The sequence below is a fragment of the Verticillium alfalfae genome, genomic scaffold (assembly GCF_000150825.1).
Source record: "Verticillium alfalfae VaMs.102 supercont1.4 genomic scaffold, whole genome shotgun sequence".
Classification (NCBI taxonomy): Eukaryota; Fungi; Ascomycota; class Sordariomycetes; order Glomerellales; family Plectosphaerellaceae; genus Verticillium; species Verticillium alfalfae.
The window spans coordinates 1,894,895-1,909,048 of record NW_003315035.1 but is presented as its reverse complement, the minus strand read 5'-3'; the positions used below and the strand labels follow the sequence as shown (position 1 = coordinate 1,909,048).

The 14,154-nt window shown below is 58.9% G+C and overlaps 6 protein-coding genes across 6 annotated transcripts; 3 read left to right on the top strand and 3 right to left on the bottom strand.

Moving 5' to 3' along the window:
- Nucleotides 1–76: 76 nt before the first annotated feature.
- Nucleotides 77–644, bottom strand: VDBG_04040 (ornithine decarboxylase; the record flags this gene model as incomplete). Its single annotated transcript, XM_003006041.1, has 2 exons — nucleotides 77–122; nucleotides 193–644. The coding sequence occupies 2 exons, from the start codon at nucleotides 642–644 to the stop codon at nucleotides 77–79; spliced, it is 498 nt and encodes a 165-aa protein (XP_003006087.1).
- Nucleotides 645–724: 80 nt separating this feature from the next.
- VDBG_04039 (predicted protein) lies at nucleotides 725–1,387 on the bottom strand (the record flags this gene model as incomplete). Its single annotated transcript, XM_003006040.1, has 2 exons — nucleotides 725–1,086; nucleotides 1,378–1,387. Coding segments are annotated over 2 exons (372 nt in total), but the record flags the coding sequence as incomplete, so codon positions are not given.
- A 2,051-nt stretch (nucleotides 1,388–3,438) lies between these two features.
- On the bottom strand, nucleotides 3,439–6,658 carry VDBG_04038 (mitochondrial presequence protease; the record flags this gene model as incomplete). Its single annotated transcript, XM_003006039.1, has 3 exons — nucleotides 3,439–5,632; nucleotides 5,689–6,192; nucleotides 6,251–6,658. The coding sequence occupies 3 exons, from the start codon at nucleotides 6,556–6,558 to the stop codon at nucleotides 3,439–3,441; spliced, it is 3,006 nt and encodes a 1,001-aa protein (XP_003006085.1).
- A 934-nt stretch (nucleotides 6,659–7,592) lies between these two features.
- On the top strand, nucleotides 7,593–9,168 carry VDBG_04037 (conserved hypothetical protein; the record flags this gene model as incomplete). The annotated part of the gene is made up of 4 exons (XM_003006038.1): nucleotides 7,593–7,785; nucleotides 7,900–8,171; nucleotides 8,234–8,626; nucleotides 8,737–9,168. The coding sequence occupies 4 exons, from the start codon at nucleotides 7,593–7,595 to the stop codon at nucleotides 9,166–9,168; spliced, it is 1,290 nt and encodes a 429-aa protein (XP_003006084.1).
- Nucleotides 9,169–10,477: 1,309 nt separating this feature from the next.
- On the top strand, nucleotides 10,478–11,874 carry VDBG_04036 (conserved hypothetical protein; the record flags this gene model as incomplete). The annotated part of the gene is made up of 2 exons (XM_003006037.1): nucleotides 10,478–10,544; nucleotides 10,715–11,874. The coding sequence occupies 2 exons, from the start codon at nucleotides 10,478–10,480 to the stop codon at nucleotides 11,872–11,874; spliced, it is 1,227 nt and encodes a 408-aa protein (XP_003006083.1).
- A 708-nt stretch (nucleotides 11,875–12,582) lies between these two features.
- VDBG_04035 (2-nitropropane dioxygenase) lies at nucleotides 12,583–13,629 on the top strand (the record flags this gene model as incomplete). Its single annotated transcript, XM_003006036.1, has 1 exon — nucleotides 12,583–13,629. One exon carries the CDS (start codon nucleotides 12,583–12,585, stop codon nucleotides 13,627–13,629), a length of 1,047 nt encoding a protein of 348 aa, XP_003006082.1.
- Nucleotides 13,630–14,154: the final 525 nt, after the last annotated feature.

The window sequence follows — 14,154 nt, the reverse complement described above, 5'->3', positions numbered from 1 at the left end:
GCGAGGAGCTCTCCTGCGATCTCCTTGGAAGCACCGAACTTCATGCTGAAGCGGCACAGGCTGGACTCATCGTCGGTCATGATGCGGAGGAAGAGCTCGGCGCCAGGGTAGAGCTTTGCAATCTTGTAGAGCTCATCGGCATTGTCAAAGGTCATCTGCTTGACACCCTGAGTCTTGACGTAGCGGAGGTACGAGTTGGTCTTGCAGGGCTGGGCGTAAATGATGCGCTCGGGGGCGAGGCCCATGTTCAGGATCTGGTCGATCTCCCACTTGGAGGCGCAGTCAAAGCCGGTGCCGAGGGCAGCCAGGAGCTCGATGACGCGGGGGTCGGGGTTGCACTTGACGGCATAGAAGGGCTTGACGCGAGGCAAGTTGAGCTTCCAGCGCATGTGCTGGCGGTAAACCTCGCCGAGGTCGGCAACGAAGAAGGTGTCCTCTTCGCCGGCTCCGCAGGACTCCGTGTCGATGCTCTCGACACGGCGGCGGAGAGCCTCGCCGATGAGCTGCTTGGGCGTGATCACGGCATTGTTGGCGGGGGCGTGATCAGCGTATTGCTGCTTCGCCTTCAGGATTGTGTGGTAGCTACGATCATAATTGATGGTAGGAAGGGCATATTGCTCAAGAGCGACAGTTGCCATAACCATATCCGTGAAGTTGACTGGTTGGGTCAAGGACGAGCGGTTAACTTGTCTGGTGGTGTTGAAGCCTGACGGTCAAGCGGGTCCTAGGGTGGCCGGAAGCGGTAGCAGGCAGATCCCTCAGCGATCTGGCGAGTTCTCCTCGACTCTCCCTCGACGAGAGGAAGAGGCTCCGAGTGCGTCCTATGCGGCAGCTGATCGGGTGTAGAGTCGACGGGAGGCGTCTGTTGAAACAGAACGTCGAACAGGAAGAATTCGAGTTTTTGCTTAGGCGTGCGCAGGGGCGGGAGGGGGGATGTTGTTGGTGATGTGGAAAGACTTCCGAACGCTGAAATCTTGATCACTGACGAAGCTGACGGCCGCGGGAGCCGTGGTGCACCTGTTGCCTTTGAGACGACCAAAGGCGAGTCGGGGCTGGAAGGGGAGAAATCTCCGTACTGTCGAAGATCTGGACACCCAAACTTTTGTCAGTCTCGGTACTCTTCAAGTGGCGTGGCCCGTCGTGGAAGAGAGAAAGGGTCTCCGGTGATGACTCTGGCGCGCATGGGGAAGACTCTGGCACTACGTGACAGGCAGACTGTGGGAGGCTTTCCGGGAGGCGAAGGTGGGATTCTCAGAGTCATCCGCTCGCTGTGTGACCCAATAGACCTGTCCTTTCGTGCCGAGCCTTTCCAGCCAGGCGTGCCGTCGTGTGCCGACTATTCACGCCTCGTGTGTTACGCAGAACGTTCGGACTTACCCAAAAGGTTTTGTTTGCGGGAAGCACCTCGAAAGCTGAGACAGCTGCGGTGCGATTGATGAGGCGAGATGGTGTTGGAAGCGTATTGAGCTCAAAAACGAGGTGTTTTGGTCGAGGACAAGAGCCAGCTGGGTCAAGGTTGTGGTGGGGTGGCAGGAGGCGGGAGGTTTTTATTCGGTATCAGGCAATTCTTAGGTCAGCGCGGCCGGTCGTGGTAACGCCAGGCAGGGCTAAAACTCTTCAAGGCCTGGCGCTGGGGTGTGCCTGCCCAAGCCCGTCTGCCCCTTCCCCCTGGTATCTGTTGCGCCTGCCAGGAAAGAGTTCGCGTCCGCCCAAGGTACCACGTCTCAGCCCCTCCAATGACGGAGCATTACCCGCCTGCTAGGCCCCTTCGGGTCGATCGGTCGTGTGCCGGTACCCAATTATCTGTTTTTCATGATGCGTGCCAACCCTCTTACAGCCCACCAGGACCCAGACGGTTCTCGACCGTTGCCATATCGTTGCTCCACTGGCGAGTACAGGTAGGTACATGTCGTCTGGCCATACATCGCGAAACGGTACCTGGCAAGGAGACACAAGGTCGAGGGCTTTGTACATCGTGATCGACCGCTCGCGGAGCCGCCAAGGATGCCCTCGATCTCCCTCCCAGACGGGATACGGCGAGACAGCCTCTGCAGCAGCGCCTCCTATCATGTGCATCCGAAATGCCACCCTCCCTCTTCCTCTCCTCCAGACCGCAACTCGAGCGGGTCACAACCAATAGACAAAACAGTACGATGGAACCGCCCAGGAGGCCGCCCTGCCGCATCTGACCAGGGAAGCTTTCGCTCGACCTGCAAGAGCTCCAGAAGCTCGAACCTCGTCGACAGACCGCCAGTCTCTCTGCGCCTCAACACCATGTAATACCGTGAAGAGAAATTCCCTCATCTCCGTCAGACAGGACAAACCACCCATCCGGACGTCTCCCCGGAACAGCCTGTCCACCCTCCTTTGGGGAGCTGCTCAGACCTGTCTCTGCGCTGTCCTGCCTGCTGTCCTGCCTGCTCGAGGCTTCCTCCCTCCCCGCCTCCTCCATGGTCGTGCCCGTCGTGGGTCTCTCCGACCGGCTGTCTTTCCCGGTTCTCGCACATGCAGAGCACTGCCAAGGGGGGGGGGGGGAAGGAAGGGAGGGGGGCGGGAGCGCTGCCCATCGCACACACAGCTCGAGGCCACACACTCTCAGGCTCGCACCCTCCTCGGTCCCCCGGCCATCGGGCACCGTGGCCCTCATCGAGAATTCTCCATGACAGCTGGGCCCGGGATGCTCCGCAAACGAGCGCAGAAAATGGGGATCCGCCCGTGTGCAAAAGGCTGCATTGCACTTGCGCACCGCTTCCATGAATTACGAATTGGCGGGGCGGGGTCGTGACGTATGCGGGGCACATTCGTTTTCCTCTACTTTCTTGGTCCCGTTCGGCCAGTCCGTTTTTCATATTTGGGTACTCTTGTTTTTCGATTTTCACGGAGCCATCTACGGTACCTAGTGGGGACATTCGTCAACGCAGTCTTACTGCCGTCTCACCGTGCAATCCGGGGTGCCTACGTGTTCTTGCGTGCGTGCCTCACTTCCTGGATTCATCGCGTTGTCCCGTCGGAAAAGGATTCACTTGTGTCTTGGGGGCGCAAATTGTGTACTCTGCCACTTAGTCTGATGGTCCAAGACTGCGGACCTCAGGTCTGAAAAGGCGAGCGCGCCGGTTGCGGTGGCACCTCCCAGCACTTGCGAGCCAGGAGAGGCCGCTTACCCCCTGGCGTCCTTGCGGGTTGCTATTGCGTTTTGCTGTGGTCTCTTTGCCATGGAGAAGAATGGGCAGGAAGACGTATCGTATAGAAACGCGTAGGTTTGGTCATTTCACGGACAGAGCAGATGAGAGAGCCTCCAAGAGTCCCAGCACTCGGAGAAGGGGTATTATTCTTGGGGCCATGATGATGGTACAGTAAATGAGTACAAGATGGTACAAAGCCGTCAGAGGGACTCGAATGGCCCCCTCTGGCTGAAAGCCGCCAGTCGTCGTCTTTTCTTTAGTCGAGCTCCTCGGCCCCCTGAATGTCCATCTCTTGGACCTTCCAGGATCCGTCAACCCAAGCTCTCTTCTCGCCGAGGAAAGCCACCCGCTCCTCCTCCTTCTTGAGGCCGTCGACGAGGTACTTCTGCGCCACGGCGCGCACCTGCTCCTTCGTCACGTCGAGCAGCTGCTCGCGGCGCATTTGCTTCATCTCGTCGGTGATGCCAGACAGGAAACGGCCCATGCCCTCCTCGTTGACCGAGCGGGGCGCGTCCACGCTCTGGAAGATGGACAGTTTGGCCTCCTCGAGATCCCTGTCGGCCCACGACTTGTCGACCGCCCACTGCCCGGCGCCACGCATAATGGAGAGCGTGTTTTGCGGGTTGGGGTCGCGGTATGAGTAAAAGCCGAAGAGGCCATCGAGGGCGCGCGAGTACGCTCCACCGCCGTACGCGCCGCCCTTTTCGCGAATCTCGTGATGGAGGTGCTTGTGGGTAAGCAGCTGTGCCAGCACCTGCAGCGGCGCACCCTCGGCCGACGTGTACGAGGTGGTGGGCAGGGCGAGCGAGCCATAGTACACCTGGTAAGGCAGGGGGTAGAACGATTTGGCATCCCGGGCAAAGCTTGTTGGCTGCGTTGCCGGCAGGGACACGGTGCTCTGGGGCACGGACGACAAGAACTTGCCCAGGGCCGACGTGTTGGCTCCCACGCTCTCAGAGCCGCAGGTCAGAGCGGTGCGCATGTTTCCGCCGGCTAGAGCGAGCTGCTGGATCTTCTTGAGCTTGTCGATCACATCAACCAGCCCATCCGACTCGGGCCGGTTGGCCAGCGAAGTAACAAGCTTCACCTGGGAGAGGCCGCCAATCTGCTGCCGGAGCCAAGCGTTACGCGTCAGACCGGATTCGGCAACCCCACGCGCGAATTGGTGACCGGACGAGGCGATGTCATTCACGACACCGTCTGCCGAAGCTTGTAGGAGTTGCCTGATCCTCTGGCCGGCCTCGGGGCTGTCAAAGTCGGTTTCCTGGATCAGCTTACGCAGAAGATCGAACATGGCAGGGACATTTCGGTCCAGTGCCATGCCTGCGAAGATGAAGCCCTCGGTAGCGTGCTGGAAGTCGGTAGGCGAAGGGGTGGAGTGGTAGCCGACCGACATGCCGCCAGTCTTGAGCTTCATCAGGTCTTCCAGCTGCTCCATAGACGTGTCCTTGGTGCCCAAACGCATGATGCTGTCCGTGAACAGAGGAATCAGCTCTCTCAGCTCGTCGGGGAGGTTTTCGATCGTGTTGACGGCGCGGAAGTAGGTGAGGCCGTTGGTCGGGGCCTCGTGCCACTGCGTCTTGACGCCATTGGTGCTGTCATCGCGCACCACGACCGGCTCCTTGCTCCTAGGGATGTCCTTGACGTGGACAGTGGGCAGGCAGGAGAGGTCCTCAGTATTCGACTTGCCCTGCTCGACAAGCAGCTCCAGCTCGCGCTCTTCGAACTGCTTACGGGCTTCGGACTCGCCTCCTGCCTTCTTCGTCGCTTCCTCAATTTTTGAGGCCAGCCTCGTCTTCTCCTCGGCAGCGAGGTCTTCGCTGAAAGTAGCTGAAGGTTTCATGGTGAATGTCAAGGTGTTGTCATTCAACAAATACTTGTCGATCAGCCTCTCAAGGTAGTCGCCTTCAGCCAGTCGGGCCTCGAATGCTGAGATGGTATCACTCCAGGCGAGCGAATCGAAGGGATCGACTCCGGTGAACCACTTGGGCTTAAGCCTGTGGAGCAGAGACATGCCAAAGTTGGCAGTCTTGTGCTTCAGTGCCAACTCGAGCTGGTGCAGAGAGCCGTCAATTTTGGTGCGGTCGAACCCGTTCTGGCGGGCCTCCTTGAGGATACGCTGAATCTCAGCCTTCAACTTGGGGACGTCGGCCTCCTGAACGCCTGTCAAACCAACAGAGTATATGCCCAGCTTGCCAGAACCATCGTAGCCAGCGTTGGGGCTAAAGTCGGTTCCGAGACCCGATTCGATCAAGCCCTTGTAGAGAGGAGAACCGTAGCCGTCCATGAGCAAGGTTGAGAGAAGCGACAGCGAGAACGTCTCAATGACGTCCGAGGTCTCTCCCATTACCCAGGAGACGGACGTCTTGAACTGCTTGTCCGCGGCAACCAGGGGATCCAGGGGTCCCTCGACAATGTGCTCCTGCGGCCCGTTGCTGAGATCGATAGGGCTGTGAACAAGGGTGTCCTCGGCGATCCGGTCGAACACCTTCAAGCGCGCGTCAACCTCTGCAAATGGTCAGCCAGAGGCATGTCGCCGTAGGTGAAGAGCTTGGCGTTGCTGGGATGGTAGTGCTGCGCATGGTATGACGATAGCTGCTCGTACGTCAGGTCGGTGATCTTCTGCGGGTCGCCACCGGAGTTGTTAATGTCGGGGAATATCCTGTCCTGGAAACGGATGTAGAACAGATACCCGGCATCGGACATCTGACCCTTCATCTCGTTGTAGACAACGCCCTTGAAGACGAGCTTGCTGTCCTCGGCCGTGGCCTCAGCAGTTTGCATCGCCTGCGGATTCTCGGGCCCTATTCTCCAGCCTTCCTGGGTAAAGTCGGTCTTTTTCAGAAGCGGGTGGAGCGTGGCGTCCATGTAGACAGACATGAGGTTCTTGAAGTCTTGCGCGTTTGTCGTCGAGTACGGGTAGAATGTATGATCGGATGCGGTAAAGGCGTTCATGAAGTTGGAAAGAGTTCGCGGAAGCATCTTGAAAAACGGATCGCGGATGGGGTATCTAGTCAGTGTCAGCTTGGGAGACTCGGAGGATTCTCTAAAGCTCTCGAAAAACGTACTTCTGGCTACCACAGAGCGTTGTGTGCTCGAGGATGTGAGGCACACCAGTGTCGTCCGGCGGGTTCGTCTTAAAGCCGATGGAGAAGACATTATTGCTGTCGTCTCGGGCGATGTGGAGGTAATCGGCGCCAGTCTTGTCGTGCTGCAGGTGTAGGGCCGTCAGCTTCAGCTCAGGCACATGCTTGGACCGCAGCAAGGTGAAGCCGTGAAGCTTCTCGCCGGCCTTGGGATACTGTGCGAGCTCGGTGACAGCTGCGCGAGCTGTGCTAGCAACGCTAGCCGCGTTCTTGGCCGTGTTGCGCAGCATGGTGATGGTGCGTATGTGGGAAGGATGGAGAGATCTCAAACACGCAGTAGCAGCATGGTTCTCCAGACAGAACGATATGGTGTGACAGGGGTTCTAGTGTACAGGGCGAGGATGAATCATCCAGACTTCGGACCTTCGGGCGGTTTCTTCGATGGCAACCGACAGGTCCTGAGCCACAGTGGAGCCTCGTAGGAGGCAATTCCCAAATTTTCTCTGGCAGTTGGACGGAAAGGGTCCACTCCATCACATAATGCCGTGCATTCATTCGTCATCGGGAGGCCAGGGCGAGGATGCTTTGATGCAATGCACAAGCCACTTGTTCTTCTATCGGGCTACTAGTCCCTGGCCAACGCATTATCGGGTCTCTCCCCCATCTGCCTGGCCCGACCCATGCTCGAGGAGCCAATGTGAGGCCTCGTTCGGATTCAATGACCCAAGGACAAGACGTGCTACGACCTCCGTAATCCCCAGCCCACCGGGTCATCATTGCTTAAGCCGATAATTTCTGGATCGAGTCCTCACCATCCGCAGCCATTCATCGTCAATCTCCTCTTCCTTCGTGTTGGCCCTCACCCAGATCGCGACAGGACGGGACCAAAGACATGCGGGACCCCTAGACCGGAACATAATTCTTGAAGGAATCAATAAGGACACCTTGGAACAGAGCCCAACGTAATAACCCATCCCCCCCTCCCGAAGCAGCATACATCCACTCCCGTGTGGGCGTTGCTTTTGCATTGCATTCCATTTCTAATGCGAATGCCCTTCCCCTAGTCGACAACGCACCCCCAGCCTGACTCAGGCCTATCCGGACGACGACAGCCTCAAAAAAACCCACCGCTGGGACTCTCCCCGACCATCGTTCGCAATTCCACTCGCTCTTGCGAACGAAACCGAACGGCCAGATCCGCACGACGTCTGCACTGCTGACAATTCAGCCTCCCCACCCTCGTCGCTGGACGCATGCAGGACCCGCCCTCGTGACCACGACGTCCGTCGCTCGATCACACACACACGCTCTCGCCCCCTCAGCGATGCCAGCTAGCTCGCCTGATACGACTTTGCCAAACGGGCAAGACGGAGCTATCCCGCCAGGTGTCGCCGGCTACGCGAGGAAGACAAAGGCCAAGAAACCCGTAGACATGAACGCGTCGAAGCTGCTCAAGCATCGCATTGCGCAGCTGGAGCAGGATGCTGCTGGTGAAAAGGATCAGGAGGCCGAGATTGGTGAGTTGCATCCCGTGTCCTCTTTTTTTTTTTTTGGGAACGCAGCCGGCATCTTGGCTGGTGGGCGCTGTCGGACGCCGGGGCGGACTCATGTGGCTGACGGTGCCGTCATAGAGCGCGAGGTCAAGAAGGCAAGCCGGGAGATGATGCAGCAGGTATCTAAGATGACCGACATGGCCAAAATTGAGCACCTCACGCGCAAATCCAGCGAACTCCTGGCCGATATGCGACGCATGGAGCGGGAGAATCAGAAGAACAAGAAACGGGGCGACGCCCTTCAAAAGGAGAAGGATGCGAACCGCACCGAGCTCAGCAAGACGGTTGGCCTCAAGGACAAGCTGGAGAAGTTGTGTCGTGAGCTGCAGAAGGACAACAACAAGTACAAGGTGCGCAGCCTGCAGGGATTCAGGATGATGGTCACGAACTACGCAGGGACTAACAAACGCAGAACGACAACAAAACCTTCCAGGACAACCTCAAGCACAATAGCGCATCCTACGATGAAAAGTATTCGATATTACTATCCAAACTCGAGGGCATACAGGAAGAAAAGGACCATCCCCGCAAGCAGGTTGTAGAGATAGGCGTCGAGACGCTGTTCAGGAACCGTTTCAAGTCCTTTATTGAGCAGTACGAGCTCCGGGAGCTGCATTTCCACTCGCAGATGCGCACCAAAGAGCTTGAGGTGCAATACCACATGGCACGGTACGAGCGCGAGAAGAAAAACGCGGAGGCCGAAGCTGCCAAGGCGCGCCAACTCCAGGAGCAGGTCCGGACCTTCACCAAGACGGAGACGGAACTGAGGAATCAACTCAACGTCTACGTGGACAAGTTTAAGCAGGTATGTGTGGAGGGTTTGCGAGTCCCTCGGCCCAGATCCCCCCAGGCTAATCGGCCAAGGTTGAGGACACACTCAATAACAGTAACGATCTATTTCTCACGTTTCGGAAGGAAATGGAGGAGATGTCCAAGAAGACGAAGCGGCTGGAGAAGGAGAACGAGACGATGAAGCGCAAACACGAGGCGACGAATGCCAACATCATCTCCATGGCGGAGGAGCGCGAGGCCATGCGGACCAAGACGGCCGAAGCAACCAAGAAGACGGGCAAACTTATCAGCATCATTGAGCAGATGCAGCAGCAAGGCCGCAAAGTGCCTCCGGGCATGGCGGCCACGCTGGAGAGCTGCTACTCGGATAGCAACGGGCACGTGGATGGGGACGGAAGCGACTACTCTGACGAGGGCGACGACGACGAGCAAAGCGAAGAATTCGACGACGACACGGAGGAAGAGCCGCAGGCCGCCGATGATATGCCACCACGGCCCTATGGCCCTGAACGCCCGCCCGTATCGGCCCCTCAAGCCGCGACAAACGGACACTAGGAGGAGTCTGCACGCCGCGCTTCAGGGGCTAGCATCCAGACGGCACCAGTATCGCCCGCCGAGCTTGTCGACACTTGCGAGAGTAAGTTGGATGTGCCACGGGACGATACGTCGGGCCGTTGTGGGCCTTGACGCGAGCAGCCGGTCTCACTCGATGCCAGAAATGGCGGTCGGGGATCGCGAGGTGGCCAATAGTACCCAGCACCCAAGCACAAGCAGAACGATGCCAGGCTCCTATCAGTTCAACGGCGTCGGCTTCGGCGTCACAGGCACGCTTGAGGACCACGACTCTCCGGAGAGGCGGCGAACACGGCTGCTATCCCGCCTCACGCGGTTCACGCGATGGGCGCTGTAGCACACCTTTTTGCTGCAGCCATTTTCGGCGGCCCCGGTCGTGGTCAGGCCGGCTTGTCATCTCGGGCTAGGTCTTACTGCCGCTTTCGCTTCTCGTGGCACACGCGCCGCGCAGGCTGAGGCGTGATCTCGGGCGAGGAAAAGTGCGGCCTGGATACCGGGCTGTCCCTGTGTTGTTTAAGATCTCTCTGCTCTGAACAGCGATAGTGTAGTGCTAGCGGGAATGTCTACAGTATTGCTTCTGATGCGTGATCGTGAGGAATCTGCAGTCAGCGCTGACGGCAGCACGACGAACAAGTAGAATTAAGTTCGACACTCTAGGTTTGTAGAGTCAAGCACGGATCATGGTGGTGACTCGGATAGCGTCAAAGTGACTGAGAATCGCAGTGTTCCAACCAACGAATGGCGCTGCGACGTTGGATCGAGAGGTGGGGGAAGAGCATCTCTGCATCTGTACTATGGACGGCAGCTGCAGGGTCGAGAGCTCTTTCCACTTTGATGGTGGAACGGGCGGCAGGCGGCTGGGGAATGTTGGGGGGGGAAGGCCCCGCCCGCCTAAACGCCAACCACCCGCCGAGTGCTCTTACCTTGGCTTGCCGCTTGACCTTGCCTGGAATCATCTTCTCAGGTTCCGTCTCAGACGCATACACGACAAGACCAGGCTCCCGTTAGCATCAACTCTCCAATTCCTCCCCAAGCCAATGTCTCGTCCATCCGATCCCGTATCACACTCCGCGCATGGCCATTGAGCCGGCATAGGCCACGGCCTCGCACCCTCCTCGCCTCGTCACGATTTTTGAGCAACTCGGCTTGGGACTGCGACGGCTGCCCGATGCGAATAGGTTACCTGAAGGGAGCTAGCGACGTCATTCAACTGCCACCCTCCCTTCACACGCTCTCGATCTACCATCCCCTCTACACATAACAATCATCCTCCCCGCGGGTGACCGCCACAATGGACTTTCTCGAAGACCCCCCGATTGCGCCAGCGCTGGAACCAAATCTCCCACACGACAGGCGAGGTCACCGAGAACGCAGCTGCTGGCATCTGGTCCTTCCAGCACCACTACCTCAACCCGTGCCTCGCCTCCCTCGGCAACGCCATCGACGCCTGCGCCGCCCCTTGCTTCGGTGACCTTGAGGAGCGCGCTCGCCGTCGTCGCGAGGCTGACCGCCGCGCCGCCGAATACAGTTTTGACTTTTACGACGACTGGTACGCCGACGACGGGCTGCTGGGCAACAGTGGCGATGACTCTACCGCGCTGGGAGGCGCTGGCGCCGGTGACGGAGGCTGGAGCATCGCCGACTGGGATCGGCTGCTGGCGGGCACAGGGGCCCAGAGGACGGCACGGCGGTGCCGACGGCGAAGGGGTGCAGCAGGAGCAGCCGAAGCGGAAGAGGGGCATGAGCTACGGCACACGTGGTGCTGGGCGGCGCAAGGCGAGCGGCGAGCTGGATCCGACCATTATACCGAGCACACAGCCGATAGGCTTCCTGAGCAAGCTGCCGTGGAAGATGGGCAAGACGTTACGATACAAGCCCAGCGCGGCGGATCTGCAAGATCATCCCGGGCAGCACGAAGTGTTGGGCATGGGCGAGGCTGAGCCATTGCTGGACGAGGGCAGTGAAGGGTCAGAATATGACGGGCAGGCATATCAGCCTGAACGGACTGTCGCTGCCGGTAGGAAACGCAGCGGAACGACGGGGTCGGGCGACACATCAGACTCGTACCGTTCAAGGGGAGACCTGTTCCCGAGCGATGGCGAAGGCGAGGAGGACGCTGTGCCGTTGGACGACGAGTTTTCAATGGTCCTATCCCGCGTCAATACAGGCGATGATCGCAGTAGCGGCAAGACGAGACGGAGCAGCAAAGGCAAGAGGCCCGTCAGCGGCATGTCACGAACCGTGTCTCGCGCAACCATTGACTCGATTCGCACGCGAGCAAGTACGCCTGGACCGCGACACAGCTCGGGGAGTACACCAGTGACCTCGGAGTTAAACCGCGTGCAGTCGATGGAGGATTTACAACGAGAAGAGGATCAGATGCGCGAGGAGGAGGATGCCGAGGTGGAGGCGAAGCGCAGGAGAGCCCTTGCGCTTGCAATAGAGAAGGGTCTGCGGGGCGTGAGCGAAGCAAATGCGGCCGTCAAAGAGGACAAGCCTACAGCGAGCGACGAAGCGGATGTACCAGAGCCGACAGCGTCCAAGGGTGGCGAACAGCCAACTTTCTCGGGAGACGACGACGGTTCGTTGTCGGGCGGTCGGCTACCTGGAGGCTTCCTGACCATCACAGACGGAGGCCAGCTGGGAGGCGAAGAATTTGTTCCTGCTCGGCTGCCGCGGTTCAGGTGATGAAGGTCCGTCGAGGGATAGTCAATTCATCTAGGAGATCTGGCGATGCACAGCACGCCATCGTAAACGAAGGACGAGAGACGAAGCCATGAACCAAGAGCGTCACGTCAGTTACGATACCACGGCTTGTTCGAATTAATACATTGTAGGGCAATCGGGCCAACGATTTTGATCTACCAAACTTTATTTTGGCGATAAAACGCGTTTTCTTGACGAATCTCCACATCTCACAGCATGATGGCAAGAACAGAGATGGTTCGCGGATAAATGACCATCAACAAGAAAACACCACTGGCCAACGCGCCATCTCACCATCTCGCCGTTCGCTCGGGAGCGTGCCGACGGAGCGTCTGCAAGCTATGACGCCGACTCCGACGGCGAGCACCGATCTAGGGTTCAACCTGGGGAAACTAGGGAGCTTGGGTGGCCAAGACGGCGAGCTGGTGTCCGCACACGGAAATGCCGAGGTCGCGCGCCCCCAGAGGACTCCCCCGCATCATCAGCTGTTGGAGATGTGCCCCCTGTAAAGCTCGACCCCAGATCGCCACTAGAGTTCAACCACATACATATGTGCATGCTGGCTTCTACTCTTCAGACGGCTCTTCCCCGCGACTTGCATACATTGTTTGGTCCGCCAAACCTGACCTCATCATCGACACGCCGTCACGACTTGTACACTGCCTCTCACCGCATCGAGGTATTATCACCATGGCACCCATCACAACACCCTTGACGACCCTCCTGGGCGTCTCGCACCCCATACTTCTCGCCGGCATGGCTCGCACGTCAGGCGGCCGCCTTGCCGCTGCCGTGTCCAATGCCGGCGGCCTCGGTGTCATCGGCGGCTTCATGTACACACCCGACCAGCTTCGCGAGATTGTGGCCGAACTCAAGGCTCATCTCACTGACCCCTCCCTCCCCTTCGGTGTCGACCTCGCTCTACCTCAGATTGGCGGCAACGCTCGCAAGACGAATCACGACTACACCGGCGGTAAGCTCGACGAGCTCATCGACATCACCATCGAGTCCGGCGCCAAGCTCTTTGTCAGTGCTGTCGGCGTGCCGCCCAAGCACGTTATCGACCGGCTGCACGATGCCGGTATCCTGATCATGAACATGGTCGGGCACCCGAAGCATGCCGTCAAGGCGCTCGACCTCGGCGTCGACCTCATCTGCGCGCAGGGTGGCGAGGGCGGCGGCCACACGGGTGATGTTGCCAACTCGGTGCTCATCCCTGCCGTCGTCGACGTGGCGCGCAAGTACCGTCCCAAGTTGCTCGGCGGGCTACCGGCGCTCGTTGTTGCCGCGGGCGGCATCTACGGCGGGCGCTCCCTCGCGAGTTCTCTCATGCAGGGCGCCGCTGGCGTATGGGTTGGCACACGCTTCGTCGCTTCTGTCGAGGCGGGGTGCAGCGAGGAGCACAAGCGCGAGGTTGTGTCGTGTGGGTTCGATGGCACAGAGAGGACACTTGTATTGTCTGGGCGGCCGCTGAGGATGAAGACGAATGACTACATTCGCGGGTGGCACGCGCAACCCGAAAGGGTCAAGGAGTTGTGCGACAGTGGGACGGTGCCCATCGAGTACGACCTCGAGGAGGGGAACGACATTGATCCGCCGCATCTCATGGGCCAGGTTGCTGGTTTGATCACGAGGATACAGCCGGCGGGAGAGATTGTTGACGAGATGGTAGCTGAGGCTGTGGACATGTTGAAGTTAGGGAGCACGTATCTCGACGCGACGAAGAGCAGATTGTAGGTTCCAGGCGGAGTCTGCGGATCCGATGCTCGCACTCTACGTGTACTACCACCACTTCTACTACTGAATTTCACACGCTCGTCTTCGTGCCATCGTTCTGTGCGGTTTCTCGATTCTGTTGAGCTTCCCATCAACCAACCATTCCAGCCCCCTTGTGTCCGAGAAACTTGTTTATTCTGCGCTTCTCATCAGGCTGTTCATCCTGGGTCCTCTCGTTTAGTCTCGTCAACGCCTAGCCCACGGCCTCTTGTTTTCTTCACACGCTCAAATCAAGTCTCCAAGCCAGCCGGAAACGAAGCACACGTCCCAGGCGGCGGACCCCGAGACGAAGGGGCTCAGCAGCACAAACACGGGCATCCTGACCACGACGAGCCAGACAAGCCTCGCCGCAGTCCACGCGGCCTCGCACAGGCTCTCCTTCCACGCGTCCGGGTCGACGACGCGGCCGATGCGCACGCGCGCCGTGGGATGCACCCTGTCCCCCTCCAAGCAGTCCGGCAGCACGCCGTCCACACGCGCGCCGTC